Source organism: Haematobia irritans, chromosome 1 (assembly GCF_050003625.1).
Source record: "Haematobia irritans isolate KBUSLIRL chromosome 1, ASM5000362v1, whole genome shotgun sequence".
NCBI lineage: Eukaryota > Metazoa > Arthropoda > Insecta > Diptera > Muscidae > Haematobia > Haematobia irritans.
Window position 1 is genome coordinate 194,828,090 of NC_134397.1, and position 26,886 is coordinate 194,854,975.

The following is a 26,886-nucleotide window of genomic DNA, read 5'->3' on the forward strand; positions in this document are numbered from 1 at the left end:
TTACATTGTTAAACACTAACTTTTAATTAATTGTATTTACTAATTTACTACAAAAAAAAATTAATTTAATTAAACATTGTCTATAGTCTTGTTTGTCCTTAAATCACATATTGAACCTTTGAATGAATTGATATAATCCAGCTAAACAGGTCCTCTGACTTATTTCCCCTCCTTTATCTTACGTTCCTATAGTTTGTTTTATGTGTGCAAATTGAAAACGGAATAATTTTAATTATATTTAAATAACATAACACGGAATCCATTCCAAAGTTGTACAAACAACATAGGTCACACAATGTCCATTTTGCAAAATTCATCACTATACCATTAAACTATAAAAAATATTTATAGTTTAATATTTGAATAGTATTTTGAGCTCTCTTCGAGGTATTTAAGGTTATATATATTTTTTTTCATTATATTCAATTTATGCATTTGGACTAATAATATAGTTATAATATAAATACTTTTATATTTAAATATGATAATTTTGTGTAATAGAAAAAAAATCAAAAACAGAAATTAATGTATTTTTCTAATAATATGATGTGGATTTTCTTCATCTGGATGGAGGTAGAATAATTTTTATTTTGTTTGTCTAAAAATGCAATTTTTAACCTCTTTTGTTATTGGGCATTTGTTTTGTATATATATTAGATTTATGTTGATTTCGATTTACACATTCATTTAAATTTTTGTACCTTGAGCGCTCATTTATTTTTTTTATTAGTATTTACTTCATTGAGTTGGGATTTTTTTTCTCGAAATGCAATTTCTTCTTGGTAGATATATGTTATGGTAATATGTTTTGTTTATTATTTTATAAAATTTATCTAAAATTTTGCACTTTAAATTGTATTAATTATTTTCAAGTTGGAGGTAGTGGTTATAATTTGAATCTTTAGTTTATAGGATAAGAAAAGAAAAAAGAAATGAAAAATAAAATCTTGTATAAATTAAGTAAATATGTATAAAAATTATATAGGTTGTTCTCATCAGACTTCGGATATTTTGCTATTACAAACAATCAACATTATAGAATATCCTATTTGGAAAGATGTACTCCAATAATACACCAAATGTATGTAGGATGTGGTCCTGCAGCTCCACCTTATTAAGGTCTCATACAAACTATACTTTACGCTACGATACGATACAGACTGAGGAAAGTCATTAAACAGACATTGACGAATGGACAGAATAGGATGAGTGAACTGTCGTTGATCGGTAATCGTTGGTGCAGTGTCGTTATAGTTGAGAGCATTAGTGAATTTCGAATTAATGGATTAAATCTTGAATTATTAAAATATGTTAATTTTAATTAAACTTAAATAATTTAAATAAACTTTAAGTAAACAACGAATCATTAAATTCAAAGTGTTTTAATCAAAAAACAATAAAGTAGGCATCAAACCTACATATATTACGTTTCAGTTAACAGAATGGAACTGTAGCAATACTACTTTACTGAAATCATAATATAGATATTTAAAGTCCTTTTGTCTCAATTAAAATTCTGATAACATTCGCGTGGTGACATCAAGATTTGGGAAGGTTTTTTAGAATGGATGGACAGACAAATATTTTCTTAAAAAAAATAATAATTAAATCCAAATTGAAATAATGCGAACCTTTATCTTAAATAAGTTCCCAACATATTTGAAGACTGATTTTTGGATGACAGGTTTAAAGTTTACTCTGACTTATGTTTCTGTGGAAAAGTCTTATCTAAATGTTTCACTACTTTTTCTCCGTTTTTTCTCATTGCCCATCTGTCCAAATTATAATGCCATACTAAAGTTTTTATCAATTCATAATATTTTGAAGGTTCTTAAATCAAAAACTTTGTGAAAATCGTTTATATGTTGGAACCATGAGAACTGGATATTTTTAACTTAAGCTAGATGAGAAAAATGGACTATCTCTTGGATGAAAAATGAGATCGATAGTTACGATGGCATGCATTTCAAAAGATAGTGTACGAAATTCAGGGCGTGAGAAAATTGCTGCAGCAATATCGTCGTGACTGGAGCAACCGTGGTGCAATGGTTAGCATGCCCGCCTTGCATACACAAGGTCGTGGGTTCGATTCCTGCTTCGACCGAACACCAAAAAGTTTTTCAGCGGTGGATTATCCCGCCTCAGAAATGCTGGTGACATTTCTGAGGGTTTCAAAACTACTCTAAGTGGTTTCACTGCAATGTGAAACGCCGTTCAGACTCGGTTATAAAAAGGAGGTCCCTTCTCATCGAGCTTAACATGGAATCGGGCAGCACTCAGTGATAAGAGAGAAGTTCACCAATGTGGTATCACTATGGACAGAATAGTCTAAGTAGCCTGATACATCGGGCTGCTACCTAACCTAACCTAACCATGGTCGTGATATTGCTTCGCAGCAGCTTCTGCGTTGTTTCGTGAGAGTCATGCGTTCTTTTGTGAGAAACATGGATCCACTGATATTCATACACTAAAAGAAGAGCTTTCTGTTGTGAGAAACGAAATTTTAGACAAATTACGTTTTCTTTTGATGCGAAAACATTTTCATTTATTTCTATATGCTCTTAAAGGTAGCAGTTTTTAACAAATGGGAATTTCGTTTGTCCAAATTTCGTTGTGAAAGAAAGAGAGGGCGCAGAGTCCCAAAGTAGACTGACGAACGTAATCAGGAGAAGGGGAAGAGTGTCGCATCGGCCGGATAGATAATAAACACCGTTTTCTGGGATCACAAGGTGTGACCCACATCGAGTAACGGGAAAGAGTTAGAAGTTTATATATAAGGCTGTACTATGCCGTATTTTGATTCTACACAAAAAAAAAATTCTGATTCAATCACGAAATTAATTGATCCAATTAATTTTTTAATTGAAATGTCTTCAATCGCGAAAATGATAGTATCAATCACCGTTTTAATTGAAAATTAGAAAATATTTGATTAAAAAATTAATTGATTTAATTTGAAAATTTTAATTAATTTTTTGATTGATTCAATTAAAAATTTAATTGATGTTGATTTTTTTTTTTGAATATTTTGAATTAAAATGGTAACTATTTGAAATTACTTTTTAATCTGACTTTGTGTTTTTAGTTTGATTTAAAAAAATATATTTAAAAACTTAAAAAATCCATCACTTTTTTTTTACTGACTTAGTCTTCCGAGTTTGATTAAAATGTTAATTGAATCAATTAATTTTTTAATTAAACATTTAAAAATTTTGAATTAATTAACTTAAGGTTTCTATCTTGATTAAAAAGTTAATTGTATCAATTAAATTATTAATTGAAAAAATTTCAACTTCAATCAACTTTTTAATTGGAAATATTTTTGTGATATTTTTTTCTGTGTACGTTAAATAGGAGAGAAATCAACGAAGACAAACGCAAAGAAATCTTCCGAACATTTTTGTAATATATATGAAAAACAAACAAAAATATTTGGTTTTCGGTCGAAGCAGGGATCAAACCCACGACCCTTTGTATGCGAGACGGACATACTAAACATTGATCAACGGTGGGCAACTAAATTAATGTTTCTGTCAAATAAAGTTTTTTTTAATTCCGGTGCGCCGAAAACTATGCTTTATAAATATAACTGTGTTGATGGCTATAGCGATAATTGTCTGTTGATGACAATAGGTTAGGTTAGGTGGCAGCCCGATGTATCAGGCTCACTTAGACTATTCAGTCCATTGTGATACCACATTGGTGAACTTCTCTCTTATCACTGAGTGCTGCCCGATTCCATGTTAAACTCAATGATAAGGGACCTCCTTTTTATAGCCGAGACCGAACGGCGTTCCACATTGCAGTGAAACCACTTAGAGAAGCTTTGAAACACTCAGTAATGTCACTGCAATGTGGAACGCCGTTCGGACTCGGCTATAAAAAGGAGGTTTAACATGGAATCGGGCAGCACTCAGTGATAAGAGAGAAGTTCACCAATGTGGTATCACAATGGACTGAATAGTCTAAGTGAGTCTGATACATCGGGCTGCCACCTATCCTAACCATTGCACCACGGTGGGTCCCCTTGGTGACAATAATAAAGGGTGATTCTTTTGAGGTTAGGATTTTCATGCATTAGTATTTGACAGATCACGTGGGATTTCAGACATGGTGTCAAAGAGAAAGATGCTCAGTATGCTTTGACATTTCATCATGAATAGACTTACGATCTGCCACAACGTCGAATTTTCAGTGAATGGGCCCTAGAAAAGTTGGCAGAAAATCCGCTTTTTTATCGACAAATTTTGTTCAGCGATGAGGCTCATTTCTGGTTGAATGGCTACGTAAATAAGCAAAATTGCCGCATTTGGAGTGAAGAGCAACCAGAAGCCGTTCAAGAACTGCCCATGTATCCCGAAAAATGCACTGTTTGGTGTGGTTTGTACGCTGGTGGAATCATTGGACCGTATTTTTTCAAAGATGCTGTTGGACGCAACGTTACGGTGAATGGCGATCGCTATCGTTCGATGCTAACAAACTTTTTGTTGCCAAAAATGGAAGAACTGAACTTGGTTGACATGTGGTTTCAACAAGATGGCGCTACATGCCACACAGCTCGCGATTCTATGGCCATTTTGAGGGAAAACTTCGGAGAACAATTCATCTCAAGAAATGGACCGGTAAGTTGGCCACCAAGATCATGCGATTTGACGCCTTTAGACTATTTTTTGTGGGGCTACGTCAAGTCTAAAGTCTACAGAAATAAGCCAGCAACTATTCCAGCTTTGGAAGACAACATTTCCGAAGAAATTCGGGCTATTCCGGCCGAAATGCTCGAAAAAGTTGCCCAAAATTGGACTTTCCGAATGGACCACCTAAGACGCAGCCGCGGTCAACATTTAAATGAAATTATCTTCAAAAAGTAAATGTCATGGACCAATCTAACGTTTCAAATAAAGAACCGATGAGATTTTGCAAATTTTATGCGTTTTTTAAAAAAAAAAAGTTATCAATCTCTTAACAAATCACCCTTTACCTACGTAGCCCTGTGGATAGTGTGTTACCTTAGAAACTGTATGGTCCGCGGTTCGATTCTCCGTTCAGGTAAAATTGAAAAAAAATTATAAAATGGGATAATTTCTTCTACATTGTTTGTATTCTAGAAAAAGGTGCTAAGAACTAAAAAAAACTCGTGGATGTGAGGGAAAATGCAATTAGCCACAAACAATTTTTTTTGTTTATTTGTTTTTACATCCTATAGAAGAATCAACGTTTATCACAAAAAGTATATACTTTTCTCCCAAACAAACTTCCTTACAGCGAAAAGCAAATGGGAAACGATTTATGTTTGTCTAAAATTTCGTTTGGGAGGAAAGAATTATTTTTTTTTGAAATGATGCTTCACCATGATACCGGTTCAAGTCAATGATGAGTGCACGAAATGAGAAACATGTTAACATTTCAGTTAATCTTTGCGACGGTTTAAGGGCAATATGAAGTTTCTGTGTCGTTTCGCGAGAATCAAGTCAGGTGATCGAGGAGCAGTCGAAATTAAATCCAGCGAACGTATTCGCATGACCACAGTTTACTGGTGTGTGCTCCATATCGAGCACACTGAGAAGAGTAAAATGATTCTAGGACTGTCGTATAAATGTTCGATTCTATGTTAAATTATAGAGAAATCGATCTTGGCGAAGAAATACAAACAGTTTTTCGCACTGACACTGGCTCACTCCTCCCGCCTAGCCACGATCAAGTTGGGCTACGAACTGCTGCTGCATCTATTATATTTTCCTGATTACAACATGGGAAAATATATTTTTCAGATGGGTCAAAAAAGATTGTAGCTAACATGAAGTATGTTCACATTAGGATAGTTTGCAAACATAATAGTATGATTGCGTTATTTTTGGCTGGCAACTCACAACCGTTTATGTATCACATCGCAAATCGTTATAACGATACTGGTAGTGTTGCCAAACTCCACCGTGGGGGTCCATAAAAAGTCAATAATACATTTAGTCCACTCACACACATACAACGGAAAAATACTTTGCTCTTGAACGAAATTTTAGACAACCGAAATTCTCCTTCTTTACAATGTATATTTTTTCGATTTAACGTTTGTCTCTTATCTGTTTTATTTGATTTAACAGAATATTTTTTACGGACAAAAGAAAAGGCTAAACATATTGGAAAATTACATTTGTACAGTTTGCATATCGTTTTTCAATCGAGTCATGGCAAAATGCGGTTCTAACGAAAAATTTATGAATTTTGAAATTTAGATTATTGCCACAATCTGTTTTTAATTTTTTTTTGTGTATTTGCTCTAGTTCTCCGAAACCTGTATGAAAACCACATACATTAAAAAAAAAATAAAATAAAACAAAAATTCAATCAAAAACAGTTTTTTTTTTAAATAATTTGTGTTGTTTATTTTGTTCGTCTCATATAACAAAAATCAAAAAAATGTGATGTTTGTTTAGTTTTCGTTTGTTTTTTTCGAAATCAAAATAAATTTTATATATAACAAAAAATTATTAAAAATAGCAATAAAAACTATATAATAAAAAAGAATTTAAGATTAAATTAACAAAATTTAAAAAAGAAAACACTTAAATCTTAATTAAAAAGAAACTAAAATAATTGTAGCTCAGCTATATTTACAAAAAAAAAATAATAATAATAAAAATTAAACTAAATCGAAAAATTGGAACATTGTAAAAGAAAAAATGTTATAAAAACAATAATCTAAATAAATGTCCAATTTTTTAGATTTGGAGAAATCATTTCGATTTTTTTTTGTAAGAGATATTTACAAAAATTTTAAAATTTTGAAAAATATCCTTTATTTTACTTAAGGAAAAAATATAGTTTCATTAACTTGTCTTCTAAACAAAAATATTATTAAGGAGTATAAGAAAAACTTAATGTCTTAATTTAAAGCATTATGATAAGTGTTTTTTTTTCGATTTTTTTTTATTATATAACAAATAGTCTCCATTAAACAGTGGTAAACCTTTAAGAAGAATATCTCTTCAGATTCTTCATCTTTTTTTTGGGGGGGATTACACCACTTTGGTTTCGGTTGTTCTATAGTCTTATATAGACTTAACTATAACCTACTTATATCCTAAAAGTGAATAGACCTACTATGTTTTTCTAACTTTTGACTAAGATTTGATAGATTTTTCGTTTTATCTTAATTTCTTTTTGAAATGGACTAATACAATGACATAGGGACCATATATTATATATTTAAAGCCTATCAAATAAAATTCTTTAAAAAAATAAAGAAAATATAATTTCTTAAAAAATATATTTTAAGTTTGTTTTTTTTTTGTTTCAATATATTGTAAATGTTTATATAATCTTATAGGTTTATATTAATATATTTGTATATATATTTCTATAAAATCGATCCATTTATAAATGAAAAGAGATGCTTTATGGAAAACAATATAATGGGAGGAGGTGAGTGTGATGGGTGAATATTTTGTTTTTAACTTAATATAATTTAACATATATGTCTTTACATTCGAAAATTATTTTCGTTTATTTTTTGTTTGTTTTAATTTTCTATACAATATGAGTTAAGACTTTTAATTTTTGTTTCCTTCGGGATAAGTGGGCAGGATTAGTATTCTAATAATATAATTAATTGGCATGAGGAAGTAATTGCTGGGTTCTTCCCCCCATGCTTTAGGGCTAACTTCCAATTTTTGCTAAACAATAATGAGTTGATTAACACAAGCTTATAAAATTCTTCTGAAAATTTTTGTTTGAAAAATAAAAAAAAACAACATGATTTTTTCATAAAATCCGAATCGAAGATGCTAAGATTTTTGGGGGGAAAAATTTTTCCTCCAGGACCAAATTTAAGAAAACGAAATTCGTCATTCTTATAAATTATTTTTTTTAAATAAATCCGAATTTACATTATCTTAAACTTTTTTATTTGCTGTTAAAGAATTATTTTTTAAAATTAAAAAAAAAAAATACTTTGGTTGCCTAAAATTTCGTTCCTTATAAAAGAAAACTCTTCCTTCTGTGTAGGAATAATCATTTTTTTTATTAATTAGTCCAATTCCATAGTTAGGGGAAACCTTAAAATAATTAACATTATCCCAAAAAATATAGAAAAATATTTAAAAAAAATATATGGAAAATCTGATTTGTACATCCAAAGAAATATTACATTACCCCAACAAATATAGAAAACTATTTTCTGTACAAAAATAAAAACAATGGAAAATCTGGTTTGTATATCCAAAGAAAACTTATTTTCCTCCGGAATGAAATTATCCCAAAAAATATAGAAAAATATTAAAAAAAAATATGGAAAATCTGATTTGTACATCCAAAGAAATATTACATTACCCCAACAAATATAGAAAACTATTTTCTATACAAAAATAAAAACAATGGAAAATCTGATTTGTATATCCAAAGAAAACTTATTTTCCTCCGGAATGAAATTATCCCAAAAAATATAGAAAAATATTTAAAAAAAAATATGGAAAATCTGATTTGTACATCCAAAGAAATATTACATTACCCCAACAAATATAGAAAACTATTTTCTATACAAAAATAAAAACAATGGAAAATCTGATTTGTATATCCAAAGAAAACTTATTTTCCTCCGGAATGAAATTTTAGACAAACGAAATTGTCTTTTATTGTAAATTATTTTCTATCAGAGCAAATAAACCCGAAATTCAACAATTTTCTCGATTCAACAATTATCTCTATTTTTTTTTATTTGCTGTTAAAGAATTTTTTTTAGAATAACAAAAAAAAACAAAAATTCGCTGCTTGCCTAAAATTTCGTTCCTTAGAAAACAATTCCTTCGAGTAATAATATTTTTTTAATTAGTTCCAAAGGAAAACATTGTAAATAATTAACATCACTCCCAAAAAAATATAGAAAAATATTTTCTAAACAAAAATAATGGACAATCTGATTTGTGCATCCAAAGAAAAATTATTTTCCTGGGGAATGAAATTTTAGACAAACGAAATTCTGTTTTATTATAAAGTATTTTCTTTTAGAGAAAATAAAACAGAAATTATTTAACGATTTTCTTTATTTTTTGTTATTTAAAAAAACAATTTTTTGGTGTCAGTATTAAACTTTGATTGCCTATAATTTCATTTCTCAGAAAAGAAAACTCTTCTTTCAGTGTCGTAGTTGTGGTAAATTTGTAAACAATGTCCTTAAAATTTTGCCATTTTATATCACTACCTATTGCCTATTTAATTTCGGTTTATTTTTAGGGTTTAAATATTTTTTAACAATCTATATACCTTTCATTTTATTAATTTCGTATAAATTATATATTTTTACTTTATTCTAAAATAATTTCATAAAAAATCTAATAAAATATTTAAAAGTTTCTTTAAAGCTAAAATTCCACGAATTTTTTTCAATTAAAATCTTAATTGAGTGTTAAAAAATATTCAATTGAAAATTTTATTGATTCAACAAATTTTTTAATTGCAACAAAAATTAATAGTATCAATTAATTTTTTTAATTGGATCAATTAATTTTTTAATTGATACTATCATTGCTGTGATTGAAGACAATTCAATTAAAAATTTATTTCGTGATTGAAAGACACAAATGTTTTTTATGTGTTGCCAATCTCAAATTAATTTCAATTGCATTTGATTCAAATATCAAATTAATTAAATTTATTACAATATATATACTTAAAATGGCCAAGTGTATCAAGAAAAAAAATTAAAAGCCCTCATATTGAAATTAAATTAATTTAAACGAGCAAATTTTGAAATGCAAAAAAATTCTCTATATCATTGGGAGTTCGCTTGTAATTTATTAATTTTTCTGAATGACGAAAAATCGTTTTTTTATAGTTAATTTTTCTAGGTTTTAAAGAATTGCCTTTCTAAAGCGGTATGCGGTGTTTTATTTAGCCGGCTCAACCGGTTAAAAAAAAAATAATAAAAACTTGTAATTTGAAAATTTAAATCTAACTTTATTGTCATAAAAATCAACCTAAGAAATATTTTAATAATTTTGTTTAAAGGTGGAAACGCCGGTTTTTAGGTCATTTATTTGGAAGGGTATTTTATGGTAGGTTTAGAGCTCGACCGAAGAATCGACTTCGGCCAAAAATTGATAAACGGTCACGGATCGGTTTCAGTGTGAAGTGAAACTCTACAATCTTCTTTAATTATAAATGTTGGGTTTCGGCTTCTTCTCCGGTCGATTATTGGTTTTTTTTTTCGAACATCGGCAACGGCCAAAAAACCAGCTTTGGTCCAACTCTAAGCTTTCACGAAACCAGTCCACCGAGAAAATGATTTTCAACTAAACCAACAATAAAAATATAAACTGGTCTCCCGATTTCTCTAAACCGGTCCACCGGTTTCCCTAAACCGGCCCACCGGTTTCCCTAAACCGTTCCACCGGTTTCCTTAAACCGGTCCACCGGTTTCCCTAAACCGTTCCACCGGTTTCCCTAAACCGGTACCACGAAGTAAAATACTCTAAACTTCTTTAATTAAAAAATTTAGGAAAATATTGGGCTTCTGCTTCGACCGATTATTTCATTGCCAAGAAACCGTTTCGGTCGAGCTCTAAGCAAGTTATTGTAATACTCGGGTGTAACAGCCTACATTTGAAACCTAAACCCGGTGTTTGAAGTCTTAAAATCGCCGGTTCTACCGGTCAATCCAAAAACTAACAAAACCGACAATCAGTGCAAAAAAGATAAATTTTTTTGAAGCCTTAAAATCGCCTTTTCTACCGGTCTACCGAAAAACTAATCTTCAAAAAAACCGACACTGGTTCTACCGGTCCACCGAAAAACTAATCTTCCACAAAACCGACCATCAGTGTAAAAAGATAAATCGGTCCACTGGTTTCCGTCAACCGGTTTTGATCACACTACTAAGTACTGAACACGAATGAATATGGGAAAGGACATCGTTCCTAAATTTTTGGATATATATTTATTTATTCCTACAAAAGGTAGTTGCTGAAAAAAGCTGTTCTTCAATTCGGATTTAATATAAAAAAAGCAAATGATTTTTGTTTTATCTTCCAAACAAATATTTTCTGAATTTTTCTAGCCTGTGTTATATTCTATTCAATGAATTCATTCATTTTATAATCTAGGGTATCCGGTCAATCCAAAAACTAACAAAACCGACAATCAGTGCAAAAAAGATAAATTTTTTTGAAGCCTTAAAATCGCCTTTTCTACCGGTCTACCGAAAAACTAATCTTCAAAAAAACCGACACTGGTTCTACCGGTCCACCGAAAAACTAATCTTGCACAAAACCGACCATCAGTGTAAAAAGATAAATCGGTCCACTGGTTTCCGTCAACCGGTTTTGATCACACTACTAAGTACTGAACACGAATGAATATGGGAAAGGACATCGTTCCTAAATTTTTGGATATATATTTATTTATTCCTACAAAAGGTAGTTGCTGAAAAAAGCTGTTCTTCAATTCGGATTTAATATAAAAAAAGCAAATGATTTTTGTTTTATCTTCCAAACAAATATTTTCTGAATTTTTCTAGCCTGTGTTATATTCTATTCAATGAATTCATTCATTTTATAATCTAGGGTATCTATATACTATAGTATAGAGTATATATGTATGTATATAAATTATATTCTTATATATTCGTAAGAGGCAGGTGTTGTAAAATTATGCGTTTAGTTTCAGTTTCTGTTTCTTATTTTGAAATGTAGATTTTCCCTTCATTTTTCTCCATTTACATAATTTTCTTATATTTTGTTTTTGTTCTTGATACAACCAAGAATAAATATAAGAGAGCTGTATAGCTGTAAAAGGAACAGGACTATTTTATTCCAAAACAAAAATAAGGAACCTATGGTAATTATTATGCTTTGGCTAGTTTAGTTTTAGGCCTCATGGGCACAATACAATAACCCGCACTTACATCGCAGCCACTGATCAAAAGATTCTTAAGAACCGAATTTGATTGTTGCTGTGTCTGCTGTTGTTGTTGCTGTTGCTGCTGCTGCCGTTGTTTACTTCCTCTATTCATAACTTGAGCCGTTTTGGTCTCGGTCACTATAATGGCAGCACCACAACTATTTTCCTGTTGATTTACTGACCATCTGGATGATGAAGAATCGTTTGAAATTTTGTTATCCTTGATATTTTGATGTTGCTGCTGCTGCTGCTGTTTGGGTGTTGTTATCAATTGTTGCAATAATTGAGAAGTGGTTGTTGAGTCTGTACCTTTCATACGTTTGGATTCTAGAACAGTATTGGCCAATTGGCTAGAGGATAAATGTCTTTTATTTCCTGATGCTCCAGCTATATTGTGCTGTTGTAAAGTACCCATATTTCCGTTTCCGGTATGTATAAAAGCCGTTTTAATTACATTCTGTTGTTGCTGCTGTTGTTGTTGTTGTTGCTGTTGCATTAGAGGTTGTCTATTCTCTATTATGCGTATTGTGGCCGTACTAGTTATGGGTGTTAATTTTATGGTATTGACTTTATTCAAAATTTTTCCATTATTTTGTGCCGTTGTCTGGCCATGTTGTTGTTGTTGCTGTTGTGTTGGTATTACCAAATTTTTATTATTGCTTTGTATTGTTATTAATGGCACTGCATTTATAATTATATTCTGTTGTTGTTGTTGCAATTGCATATGCAATTGTTGTTTACAATCTTCATGTCTTAAATTGTCCACCAGAGAATTTGTATTTGTGGACGTTTGTTGTAATGATGTTGCAGCAGCAGCATTATCTGGGCTGGCACTAGCAGCAGCAGCAGAATTAATTTGCAAAAAGTCACTCCAGCAATCCAAATTTGTTGCTAATCGACGGGGGGGAGGAAGGAGGAAAATTGTGATGAATTAACAATTTCCAAAAGGTGAGTAGAAAATGTGTGTGTATGTATGTGAGTAAAGGAAATAAAAATTTAAAAATTAAAAAAGAAAAAGACAAATAAAAAATAAAAAACAAATAAAAATTCTCAGTTGGTCATTAATTTTTTTAAAGAAATATCTTCCTTAAATGTGTCCTGATTGAAAAAACTCTTATCAAAAATATTCTAAATAGTACAAGAAATATTATTTAAAAAAACCAATACATAAGGAATTATTTATATAATTTATATAAATTTATATTTTTATATAGAGTGAGCATCACAATAAAGGGTACACAAAAAGGGTACAAAAAATTATAATTCTCAAATATTATTTTATAATTAAAATTGTAATTAATTATAATTAAAAATATTAAGATATTTAAGAATAACTCTTGAAACTCTTATTAAAAATATTCTAAAAAACAATACAAGATATATTATTTAAAAAGGCCAATACATAAGGAAATATTTATATAAATTGTATAAATTTATATTTTTATATAGAGTGAGCGTCATAATAATGTGTTGTTTACTGTATACATATATTAATTTTTCAAAATTTAATTTCCTTTGTATATATAAAAAATTATAATTCTCAAATATTATTTTATAATTAAAATTGTAATTAATTATAATTAAAAATATTTAGATATTTAAGAATAACTCTTGCAACTCTTATTAAAAATATTCTAAAAAAAATACAAGATATATTATTTAAAAAGGCCATATTTTATATTTTTATATAGAGTGAACGTCACAATAAAGTGTATAAAGTTGTTGTTTTAAATAAAGATTTTATTGTGTACATTTTTTATTTCTTATTTTTAAAATTAAAATTTAAATACAGATTTAAATACCCTCTGGGTTAACTAATTAAAAAAACCTATTTAATAAAATCGTAAGGAAATAAAAGGCATTCTGAAAAAAATGGTTATGTATACTTTATTATGACGTTTACTGTATACATATATTATTTTTTCAAAATTTAATTTTCTTTGTATATTTAAAAAATTCTAATCCTCAATTTTTTTTTTGTAATTAAACTGGTATCTCATAAAAAATATTAAGTATTTCTATTCATCAAAAAATTTCTGTTTTATAATAAAAATTGACTTTTAAACATATTAAGCATTTTTTTTATTTAACTTCACTTAGCTTTCCATCTATGGCCCTTGACAACATTGTTCTTTGAGTTTTTGTATATTCATTCATAATATTTTTTTGTTTTTAATTTTAGCTGCTAAGCATCAACGCGATCCTCACAACTAAATGTGTCCCTGAACTTGGTTAGATTGCGAAAAAGATAAAGTCTATGGTATTAATGTGATAATAACATAAATATCATCAGAATAAATTCATATCCATTATATAAACATGCTATATATTTAGGTAGGTGGTAGATAGCATTGGTAACAAATCTAATAGGATTATTTAATTATATACAATTTTTTTGTGTGAGTTAAGTAGAATTTTGGATCCCACACAATTTGACAATCGCTCAAAAGGAAGGCTCGTGTCAATTGGTCGAAAGAAATGCTCCAAAAATACAATTGTGGTTCTTTAAAACAAGTCTATGACATCGTGACAGATGTTGACTGGTAGATTTACGCTTATGAGACCAAAAGTAAACAGAAGTCGACTTTTCGACACTTGAAGTAGAGATTGATAAATTGAAAATGCATGTTTTGGAGATACCTAAATCAGAGTGGTAAAAGTGCTTCGGGGGAAAATTAAAAAAAAAAAAAACAATAAAACTATTTTCATACCTATCAATAATATTTATATTTTATGTTTTATGTTTTATATTTATTATTTACTTTTACTTTTTTTTTAAATGAGTGTGCGAACTTTTATGACGAGTGATACATTTTGTGCCACTTTTTAGAAATTCGAAATGGTAACGCTGATTGAAATTTTGTTACGACAATTTTTGAGAGCAATTTTGTCAAAATTTTATTTCTATAGAAATTTTTGTCAAAATTTTATTTCTATAGAAAATTTTGTCAAAATTTTATTTCTATAGAAAATCCTTTGAATAAAAGTAGCGTCGCACTTGTCTACTTGATAGTACTATGATTTGAGAAGAAAATTATAATGTTGCACGCATGGGGTCGATTTTATGTTACGGCAGCGATCAAATTTGTAGTCTTAAAAGAATTCTGCATTAGAATTTATGAAAACTATTGCAAAAAAAGGAATTAATTAGAAAGTGTCACAACATGGCAAAAAGGTGGCACAAAAATGCAAAAGTATGACATTTAGTGGTACCAAAAATGTCTACGCTTAAAAAAGTGGCAAATTTGTCACTAAAGTGCCACTTATATTAATGTATACAATTAAAACTTTTTTTTGGCTCATTAAATATATTTCAATAATTTTCATTCACTTTCTCTCTGTGAAGAATATAAATTTACTTGAAAGACCATATACGAAATCATCCCTTTGATGTTTCATATATCACAATGTTGCAAATATATTCGAAAACATGATGAAGTGTGTCGTCTAGTATAACTTCTAGAAAATTTTTGATACAACAAACAAAATATGTCATCGATCCAAATGGGGTACGTGCCGCTTTGTCATTTCCACAATATGATAGGAAAAATTAAAATTTATTTATTCTTTGTAGCCCCCAACATCAACGCCCCACACATTTCTACCAAAGCTAATTCACTAACGGGTCCAGCTATAGACTATCAGCTAGATGAGACGATTTTCAGATCATCACCAAATCATGTGAACATATATGTAATTTTGTGGGAATATATAAAAAATCATAAATTAACATAAAAACGTCATTGTTGCGTGTGATACATATAAGTGGAAATTTTCGCTTTCTTCCATGCTAATATGGGGATATTAAACCAATGAAAACAACAACTATTTGTTGGCGAAAATTTCTTTATAAGAAAATTTTATTACGGCATGAGAAGGTATGGCGCTTTTTTATACAACAAGAGATATGTCATCAATGACACGACACAAGTTTAAAAGTATTGCGTAGACACTTGTGCGTGCTAACCCCCCTATGTGCGAAAAGTAGGATAGTATGATAAGCAGATGAATTTTTAATTTTATAGATTGTATATTGCTAAAAAAATGTATATCGCAAATTTTTAAACCCTTATACTGCACCCTATTCCGATTCAAATTCGAAGAACAGATTTTATTAATTTTCGTGGGGACAGTTTTGAAAACATATGTTTTTCGTCAGGAAATACATGCATGGTTGCGAAATACAAAAACTTGCGATAACAGTTTATACGGTCACCCATTTTTGGATAATTTTTTCTGTAGAAATGAAGCTTTGATAACATTTCCTCTAGAAATATAATTTTGAGAAAATTTTCTATAGAAATAAAATTTTGAGAAAATTTTCTATAGGAATAAAATTTTGACAAAATTTTCTATAGAAATAAAATTTTGAGAAAACTTTTTATAGAAAGAAAATTTTGAGAAAATTTCCTATAGAAATAAAATTTTGACAAAATTTTCTATAGAAATAAAATTTGAATTTGATAAAATTTTCTATAGAAATAAAATGTTGACAAAATTTTCGATAGAAATAAAATTTTGACAAAACTTTTCTATAGAAATAAAATTTTAACCCAAATATTCTATGTATATAAATTTTTGAAAAAATTTCTATAGAAATAAATTTTGACAAAATTTTTTATAGAAATAAAATTTTGACAAAATGTTCTATAGAAATAAAATTTGAATTTGATGAAATTTTCTATAGAAATAAAATGTTGACAAAATTTTCGATAGAAAAAAAAATTTGACATAACTTTTCTATAGAAATAAAATTTTAACCAAAATATTCTATGTATATAAAAAAAAAATTCTATAGAAATAGCATTTTGACAAAATTTTCTATAGAAATATCATTTTGACAAATTTCTTAAATTAATAAAAATTTGACAAAATTTTCTATAGAAATAAAATTTTGACCAAATATTCCATAGAAATAAAATCTCGATAACATTGTCTGTAGAATAAAATTTTGAAAAAATTTTCTATAGAAATAAAATTTTGCAAAAAAAATTTCTATAGAAATAAAATTTTGCAACAAAATGTATAGAAATAAAATTTTACAAAATATTCCATAGAAAACAAATCTCGAACATTGTTTGTAGAAATAAAATTTTGACAAAATTTTCTATAGAAATAAATTTTTGACAAAATTTTCTATAGAAGTAAAATTTTGAGAAAATTTTCTATAGAAATAAAATTTTGAGAAAACTTTCTAGAGAAATAAATTTTTTAACAAACTGTTCTATATACAGAAATTTTTGACAAAATTTCTTATAGAAATAAAATTTTCGACAAAATTTTGTATAGAAATAAAATTTTAACCAAAATATTCTATGTATATACATTTTTGACAAAATTTTCTATAGAAATAAAATATTGACAAAATTTTTTATAAAAATAAAATTTTGACAAAATGTTCATTAGAAATAAAATTTTGACACAATTTCCTATAGAAACACAATTTTGATAAAATTTTCTATAGAAATAAAATTTTGATAACATTTTCTATAGAAATAAAATTTTGACAAAATTTTCTATAGAAATAAAATGTTGACAAAATTTTCTATAGAAATAAAATTTTGACAAATTTTGACTACATTTTCTATAGAAATAAAATTTTGACAAAATTTTCTACAGAAATAAAATTTTGACAAAATTTTCTATAGCAATAAAATGTTGACAAAAGTTTCTATAGAAATACAATTTTGACAAAATTTTCTATAGAAACAAAATTTTGATAACATTTTCTATAGAAATAAAATTTTGATAACATTTTCTATAGAAATAAAATTTTGACAAAATTTTCTATAGAAATAAAATTTTGATAACATTTTCTATAGAAATAAAATTTTGACAAAATTTTCTACAGAAATAAAATTTTGACAAAATTTTCTATAGAACTAAAATTTTGACAAAATTTTCTATAGCAATAAAATGTTGACAAAAGTTTCTATAGAAATACAATTTTGACAAAATTTTCTATAGAAACAAAATTTTGATAACATTTTCTATAGAAATAAAATTTTGATAACATTTTCTATAGAAATAAAATTTTGATAACATTTTCTATAGAAATAAAATTTTGATAACATTTTCTATAGAAATAAAATTTTGTCAAAATTTTCTATAGAAATAAAATTTTGACAAAATTTTCTATAGAAATAAAATTTTGACAAAATTTTCTACAGAAATAAAATTTTGACAAAATTTTCTATAGAAATAAAATTTTGACAAAATTTTCTATAGCAATAAAATGTTGACAAAAGTTTCTATAGAAATACAATATTGACAAAATTTTCTATAGAAACAAAATTTTGATAACATTTTCTATAGAAATAAAATTTTGATAACATTTTCTATAGAAATAAAATTTTGACAAAATTTTCTATAGAAATAAAATTTTGACAAAATTTTCTATAGAAATAAAATTTCGACAAAATTTTCTATAAAAATAAAATTTTGACAAAATTTTCTATAGAAATAAAATTTTGACAAAATTTTCTATAGAAATAAAATTTTGACAAAATTTTCTATAGAAATAAAATGTTGACAAAATTTTTTATAGAAATAAAATTTTGACAAAATGTTCTATAGAAATAAAATTTTGAAAACATTTTCTATAGAAATTAAATTTTGACAAAATTTTCTATAGAAATAAAATTTTGACAACATTTTCTATAGAAATAAAATTTTGCAAAATTTTCTATAGAAATAAAATTTTGACAAAACTTTCTATAGAAATACAATTTTGACAAAATTTTCTATAGAAATAAAATTTTGATAACATTTTCTATAGAAATACAATTTTGACAAAATTTTCTATAGAAACAAAATTTTGATAACATTTTCTATAGAAATAAAATTTTGACAAAATTTTCTATAGAAATATAATTTTGACTAAAATTGGTTTTTGTAGATTATTTTAACAAAATTTTCTATATAAATAAAATTTTGTTAAAATAAGATATATGCAACAATAGAACATATAGAATGGTAGTTTCTTACAAATGTCCTATGTTACCGAGTGGAATGAAGTAAAGGAAAAAAATATTTCATAGCAAAGAAATTTTTAAAATTTTAGCGAAATATTCCATTTAAGCTAATTATGTTTCAGAAAAAACAGTACAGCGCCATATAAGTATTAGCCACACTTCAAAACCACAAATTGTTAGTAGACATATCTCTGATGGGCAAGTCAAAAATATTATCTCACATGTCACTCATGTCATATAAGTCATTGAGTTTCTTTTTTTTTCAAATATTTTGTTTCATATTTTTTTTTGTCGGAAATTATATTCTCTTTACATCTTTGATTTGTAGGTTTAAGTTGAAAGTCATCAGTCGTTTTAAATGTGGACAATTATTAACGTCAAGCATAATTAACACCCACTTTCAAAAACACGTGCAGTTTGTGTGATTTTTTTTTCTTCAAACAGCGGATATACAACACTTGTCTGGGCCTTTTATTAAATAGAGACAAAGACGATCCGAATGGTTATTTCCGTTTACTGGCTTTAATTTTAAATTATTAATGTGTTAATGAGAAGAAGAAGTAAAAAAATTTACATTTTTATTTGAAAAAATAAAAAGCATATATACTGTACTATTTATAATAACACTACTTGGAGTTTTCATTGTGGAAGGAGTTTAGTTATTTTTTTTTAATACATTTATTTACTTTTAGTTGTTAAACTAAATTCGTTTAAATTTTTTATTTAATAGAGGTAAAAAAATAGTTTGATAAAATGATAATTGGACAGTCGAAAAAGTCTTTTCGTAACTTAAGCAGAAATTTTAAAATTCTGCGAAGATGAATTTAATTTCACGCAAAAATAAAAACAAAAATGTTTGGGAAACGGGTTCACCACTGTGGTATCACAATGGACTGAATAGTCTAAGTGAGCCTGATACATCGGGCTGCCACATAACCTAACCTAACCTTGGGAAACGGGTATAGCAATTCTTTCCAAAAGTTCGAATTTTCTTCAAACCAAAATTGCTACAAAATTTTTAGTTTACCAATACTATTTATTCCAATAACAGTCCGATAATGTGGCAAAAATTACATGATTTCCGTTTCCGAAAGTTGAATTTAGTACTTCGTTTGTAAGGAAAAGATCGACTAATGTGGTTTGTTTTCTTTACATAAAGTTTATTTAAATCGACTTATGTGTGCCTAAAAGTCTGGTCTATAAATATAACTGCTTGACTGTATGCGTAGTTGGCTTTAGCGGTATTTATATAAGTATGAGCTTCGTGGTCCAATGAATAGTGATTTTGCTTAGAAACTGTATGGTGCGCGGTTCGATTTTTCCGTCTGGTCTAAAGGTAAAATTAAAAAAAGAAGTAATAATAAATATAAAATTTCGTCTACATGTTTTTGTATTACAGAAAAAATTGCTGTGAAAAAAATAAACCTCGCGAAAGAGGCCAGAAAATTAAAAAAAAAATAACTTGGCCTTTTTTGATTTTTTTTTCCACACCCTGTAAAAGATTCTATGTTTAAGACAAAAAGCCTATATTTTTGTTCCAAACAAACTTCTTTACTGTAGAAAACCAAATGGTAAACAAAGGTTGTTTGACCAAACATTCATTAGGGAGCAATTATTATGGTTGCGAAAACTTTCTAACATCTCTTCTTCGTTTTGTTTTTATTTGTGACAATATAGAGTGAAATCCTACCGGGCACTTAGAAAATTTTGTTAGAGAACTTCTGGAAAATACACATGTTTAAAGTAGAATGTGTATTTTTCGGATAATATGTAACAGCAGCAACTTTTCTTTTGATAAATCTTATTGAATCTTCTGTAACCAATCAAACTCAGAATACATTTGCCCTCCTAGACCAAAATACACAAAACTCAAATCTTTCCATGTTATATTTTTAGTTTGTCCTTTTTAAATAAAAAATGTTAAAAGAAAAACGATTATAATATATCTTTGTCTCATCCACCACATCCAGATTTGTATAGAAAACTGTCACCAATTCCCCGTTGGTAATATCTGCACACAAGAAGCATCTTTTGGATACTCATAATAATTTGAGATAATTTCAAATAAAAATAAATATATTGTCGTTAGTGTTTTTCAAATGGATTAACCCATGCGTGTTTTTCTCAAGACCATATGCGTGAGATATAACCATTGTCGCTTGAATCCATTCTCACTATGTGGGGGGAGGTTGAGAAATACTAGAAAAAAGTGCGTGTGTGGTAGATCAACAAAAAATGGTTTTGGAAAAATGTCGTACATGTTGTAATATACAACAATACATATGAAATTAAGATGACATACCTCACCCCCACACAAAACATGAAATACGAATAGGATATTTAAACACTTAAATTTTTAAGTGTCAACTAACTCAAATAGTTGCCGACGACTACCTATAGCTAGAGTGAGGGGTAGGTAGAGTGAAAATGACACTAAGAGCTAACTATCCCTATTTTAATGACATACTCGCAATAAAGTGGCCTTCTATAATGAAGTGTGAATGACATTCTGTGTATGAAGAAAGAAGAGGGATATGTAAATTAACTTAACAAAAAAAAAAAAAAAAAAAAAAATAAAAACACAAATTTAAAACTTGTGGGTGCAAGCCCTACGAGGACTGTAGTTGCCGGTGTCAATGTGTATGAAATGTATATAAAAACTAAAAACTTTTATTAATGCGTTATTGTAAAAGTTAAAATGTAACTATAACTTTTAAAATAATATTTAAACGTCTAGTATTTTATCGAAAAGTTAAATATTCTTTATAACGTACATAATTTGATCAAGCATCAATATATTACTTGCATAAATTTATATCGATACTCAATAAGAGTTTATTGGTATTTGTTATTGCTTTGGGTGATTAAATGTGTGGGAGAGACAGAGCGAGAAATAATACATGTTAGTAACATACTACTAATTCCGTATGTTAAATGTAATGCTGAGTATATCAAATTAGCTCTCTCTCTCTCTCTCTCTCTCGATAAATATCCCAAAGTTGATTTATACAGTTAACTCCATGTCTCGAATAGATTTAGAAGTAACTAGTGGTACTTATTAGGGAAGAGTAACCAGGCAGCCAAATAACAATAAAAAAACGATAATTATATCTAAATCTACATTTTATGGTTTATTTCAAGTTTTTAAATTAAATTTAAGAAACGGACCAATTTAATAACCAGACGTATCATCTGTTTCAATTAAAATATTATATAACTTTTATGGAGAGAAAGGGTTCTATATTCTGTATAGAGAGATGTATCAAACAAGTTTGACATTGGTCTTGTTTGTTAAAGAGCCATGTAAAGCACTTACACACAGAGAAAATATATGATCACCACAAAGATGTTTCAAAGTCATAATGTTATTTTTTTAAGGGAAACATAGAATATTTACTGCACGCACAAAACAAAAAAAACATGTTTGGACCTGGTTGCCGCATACATTTAATGTTTATCTAGAGTATGTAATTGTCGCGAAAATCATGTATTTTGTTTTTATAAAAATAATTTTCGAGCGGAGAAAAATATATGTTGGCAATAAGCATTTAAATGGTTCTCAAATGCCGCAAACATGTTCTATTATTTAAATGATATAATTTGAGACCATTACATGGTCGGGAAAATCATGTACTTGACCATTCAATTTTTTTTACTTTTTTGCAAAGAAAAAAGAATTTGCATAGGTTAGGTATAGACATGTCTAGAACCATTACATGGCCATAAAGACCATGTATATTTTTTCGTGACCATTTAATTTTTGCAGAGAAAAGAATTTTATAAAAACATTGAGTAGGTACACACGATTTTCATTTTGCGCGCCAGTCGCGTGTTGATTGTTGCTTGGAATGAACGGAGAATACGAAATTAATGTGTTTTGTGTTAATTTATTTATTCAGAAGAGGCACGCGGTTTTATGTGAACACAAAAAAGGAAAGTGTAATTGAAAAAATTTACCTGGTTTTTGTTCTGCATTTTGCTTATGGTATAATTTATTTTTATTTGCAGTTACATGATGCCTGCATTTTTAAATTTGATGGACACGAAGTAAATATGGAATGATTACTTCAAATAAATAAAGTTAATTTTGTGTTTTCTTTTCTTAACTGGCGTCATTTTTTCGACGACCAAAAAATGTTTTTTTTTCATAAAGATCAAAACATTTTAGGTTGTGACCATGTTCTTTTAACTGGAAGAAAAACATTTTTTACGAATATTATAACATTTTAGATCGTGACCATTGTATTTTGATTCAAACAAAATTCTTGTTATCAATATAATAACATTTTAGATGAGGACAATTTTATTTTTCTTAGAACCATGTTCACTGAGCCAACATGGTTGCAGGTGAAAATGTTACATTATTTTGCTCTTCGAATATGATTGTGACAATCTTCTTCTCTGCGTGTGGGTAAAATGTCATTTTTTCACTAAACATTATATGCTTCCCGTAAAAAATAACTTTATACTCTTGACATAACATATTTGCGGTGATCATTTTTCCTTCTCCGCGTGTATAAACGAAATATTTCACAAAAAGAATTTTTTTTTCTTCAATCAAGAAATTAATTGATCCAATTAATTTTAAATTGAAATGTCGTCAATCACAGAAATATAGTATCAATTAAAAAAATTAATTTTTGTGATTGATTTTTGTTTCAATTAAAAGATTTGTTGAATCAATCAAATTTTTAATTGATTTTTTTAACCTAATTAAGATTTTCATTCGAAAAATTTTCGTGAATTCTTTTTCTGTGTTTGCTCTGAAATTTGGAATATTTCTTTTCATGAGTCTTTAAAGTGATATGATGAGGATCTCTATATGCACTAAATAAAGGATATAACCACATGTCATATAATAAAAAACGCATATAAGAATGTTTACCAAAACACCATGTAAATTTGGTGTTTAGGAAAAAGGTTTCGTATAAGAAAAAAAATATAAAAGAGCAATTGAAAATCACGCCAAACGATAATTCCATTACAAAAATGTATAAACGGAATATGATCATATCCTAGAGCAAAATTTCATTTTTGGATGAGTTGAAAAATTTGCGTTGCACTTTGCGCCTGGGATATTTTGGAAATTTTGATCTCCTAAAGACGGCGCTTCACCGGAAAGCGACGACAATACTATTGTGCTACTTTCGCGTAACGTTGGTTTGCTTTGTCGGCCGTTTCAAGCCCATAATTCGTGCCAAAGGTAGTCAATTCGAACAATTCTAAACTGATTTTCTATTCAGTAACTTAACAGCATAAATTCCCTTAATCTTCCTGTTCAATAAGCTCAAATAAATATTGTAATAATATGTAGTTTAAATGATTTGGACAATGAACCGGCCTGTATCGATATCAGGCTAATACAAAAATACTGATTCTCAAATTTAATGTCATTTCCGAAATTTTTTGCTTTCGAATATATGAATAAAAATTGAGATATCTTTTTTGATGTGAATACAATTAAAATTATGTTTAAATTTGAGCTAACAACGTAATTTGTAAATACAATTACGATTTTAGTCACTTTAGCAACCAATTTTGTTATATCAACAAACATTTTGTTATATCAACAAACATTTTGTTATATCAACAAAAAATTTGTTGAACTTAAAAATTTTCTGTAACAACAATTTATTGTTAGCTCAAAAATTATAATATTATTTTCTGTGTAGATTCGAAATAGATCTATATATGGAATTCGATCTGATCAGATCTAAATATTGGTCGAGATCTAATGTCCTAGATATAATTTGTCATCCTATATATAGTTCAATCTGATGATAGATCTCGTCATGTATGAAATTACATATAATTATAACTAATTCTCTATCATCATATCTACGTAAATCGGCTTAGATTCAAATGGGCCAAATTTTAGATCTCATCATATCTAATTAGATCCCTCAATTTTTTTAAAATTAAAAAATAAAAATTATAGTGAGACACCTTGTAAAGGGTGATTCTTTTGAGGTTAGGATTTTCATGCATTAGTATTTGACAGATCACGTGGGATTTCAGACATGGTGTCAAAGAGAAAGATGCTCAGTATGCTTTGACATTTCATCATGAATAGACGAACGATCTGCCACAACGTCGAATTTTCAGTGAATGGGCCCTAGAAAAGTTGGCAGAAAATCCGCTTTTTTATCGACAAATTTTGTTCAGCGATGAGGCTCATTTCTGGTTGAATGGCTACGTAAATAAGCAAAATTGCCGCATTTGGAGTGAAGAGTAACCAGAAGCCGTTCAAGAACTGCCCATGCATCCCGAAAAATGCACTGTTTGGTGTGGTTTGTACGCTGGTGGAATCATTGGACCGTATTTTTTCAAAGATGCTGTTGGACGCAACGTTACGGTGAATGGCGATCGCTATCGTTCGATGCTAACAAACTTTTTGTTGCCAAAAATGGAAGAACTGAACTTGGTTGACATGTGGTTTCAACAAGATGGCGCTACATGCCACACAGCTCGCGATTCTATGGCCATTTTGAGGGAAAACTTCGGAGAACAATTCATCTCAAGAAATGGACCGGTAAGTTGGCCACCAAGATCATGCGATTTGACGCCTTTAGACTATTTTTTGTGGGGCTACGTCAAGTCTAAAGTCTACAGAAATAAGCCAGCAACTATTCCAGCTTTGGAAGACAACATTTCCGAAGAAATTCGGGCTATTCCGGCCGAAATGCTCGAAAAAGTTGCCCAAAATTGGACTTTCCGAATGGACCACCTAAGACGCAGCCGCGGTCAACATTTAAATGAAATTATCTTCAAAAAGTAAATGTCATGGACCAATCTAACGTTTCAAATAAAGAACCGATGAGATTTTGCAAATTTTATGCGTTTTTTTTTAAAAAAAAGTTATCAAGCTCTTAACAAATCACCCTCTAGATCAATCTCTAGATTTAAATTATTTAATATCTGAAAGCTATATTTGATATAATATTTATTATTACAACCTAATAATATTGTTTGGGAATTACTCAAATTTTAAATAAATAAAAATTACAATCAGACACCTTGTAAATCAATCTCTAGATTTAAATTATTTAATATTCAAAAGATATTATTTGATGATAAATCTCGTCATGTATGAAATTACATATAATTATAACTAATTCTCTATCATCATATCTACGTAAATCGGCTTAGATTCAAATGGGCCAAATTTGAGATCTCATCATATCTAATTAGATCCCTCAATTTTTATAAAATTAAAAAATAAAAAGTACAGTGAGACACCTTGTAGATCAATATCTATATTTAAATTACTTAATATCTGAAAGCTCTATATTATATAATATCTATTATTATAATCTAATAATATTGCTTAGATATTATTCAAATTTTAAATAAATAATAATTACAATCAGACACCTTGTAAATTAATCTCTAGATTTAAATTATTTAATATCCAAAAGCTATTTTTTATATATTATTTATTATTATAATCTAATGATATTTTTTTAGCTAATACTCAAATTTGATCCTTATTCCAATCTGTAAACTGATATAAGCTATGTAATTAATCCTATCATTAGATTATTACAGTTTGATTTCTAGCCTTTGTTTGTTTAGCTACCCTGTCCCAAAAAAAAATAATAATAAATAAAAAAGTGCATATGGTTTCCAAGAGCTTGAAGTGTTTAAGACTGTTTCTTCTAGTACAATGAAATTAAATGAAGACTCCGATAAGATATCACAAACACTTTAGGAATTTTAATCGCAATTGAAATGGAGAGGTAGCACATATACTCAATTTAAATAAAACATATGAAATTTCGATTCGATTAATTAATAACAAAACAATTTATATAATATTAGATTTAATGAAGCGTGTAGATATTCCTTGAATGCAATTTTCAGAAATGGCGTGACATAATTTAAAGAGGATTTGTAAAATAACACAAATTATAAAGTGATATTAACTGCAAATTGAATAAAGTATTTTTAGAGCAAATATAAAATATTGTTAATATAAAATATTGTGTAAATTTGTATATATTATATTGTTGAGAAATTTTTT

The 26,886-nt window shown here is 28.2% G+C and overlaps 1 protein-coding gene across 5 annotated transcripts in view; it reads right to left on the reverse strand.

Moving 5' to 3' along the window:
* Positions 1-26,886, reverse strand: part of sima (HIF-1 transcription factor component sima) — a 517,365-nt gene that overhangs the window by 46,729 nt on the left and 443,750 nt on the right. For all 5 annotated transcript variants that reach the window (XM_075292452.1, XM_075292451.1, XM_075292450.1 and 2 more), the window contains one exon: positions 11,894-12,780. In XM_075292452.1, the coding sequence (XP_075148567.1) occupies positions 11,894-12,780 (887 nt within the window). The remainder of the gene's footprint in view (positions 1-11,893; positions 12,781-26,886) is intronic.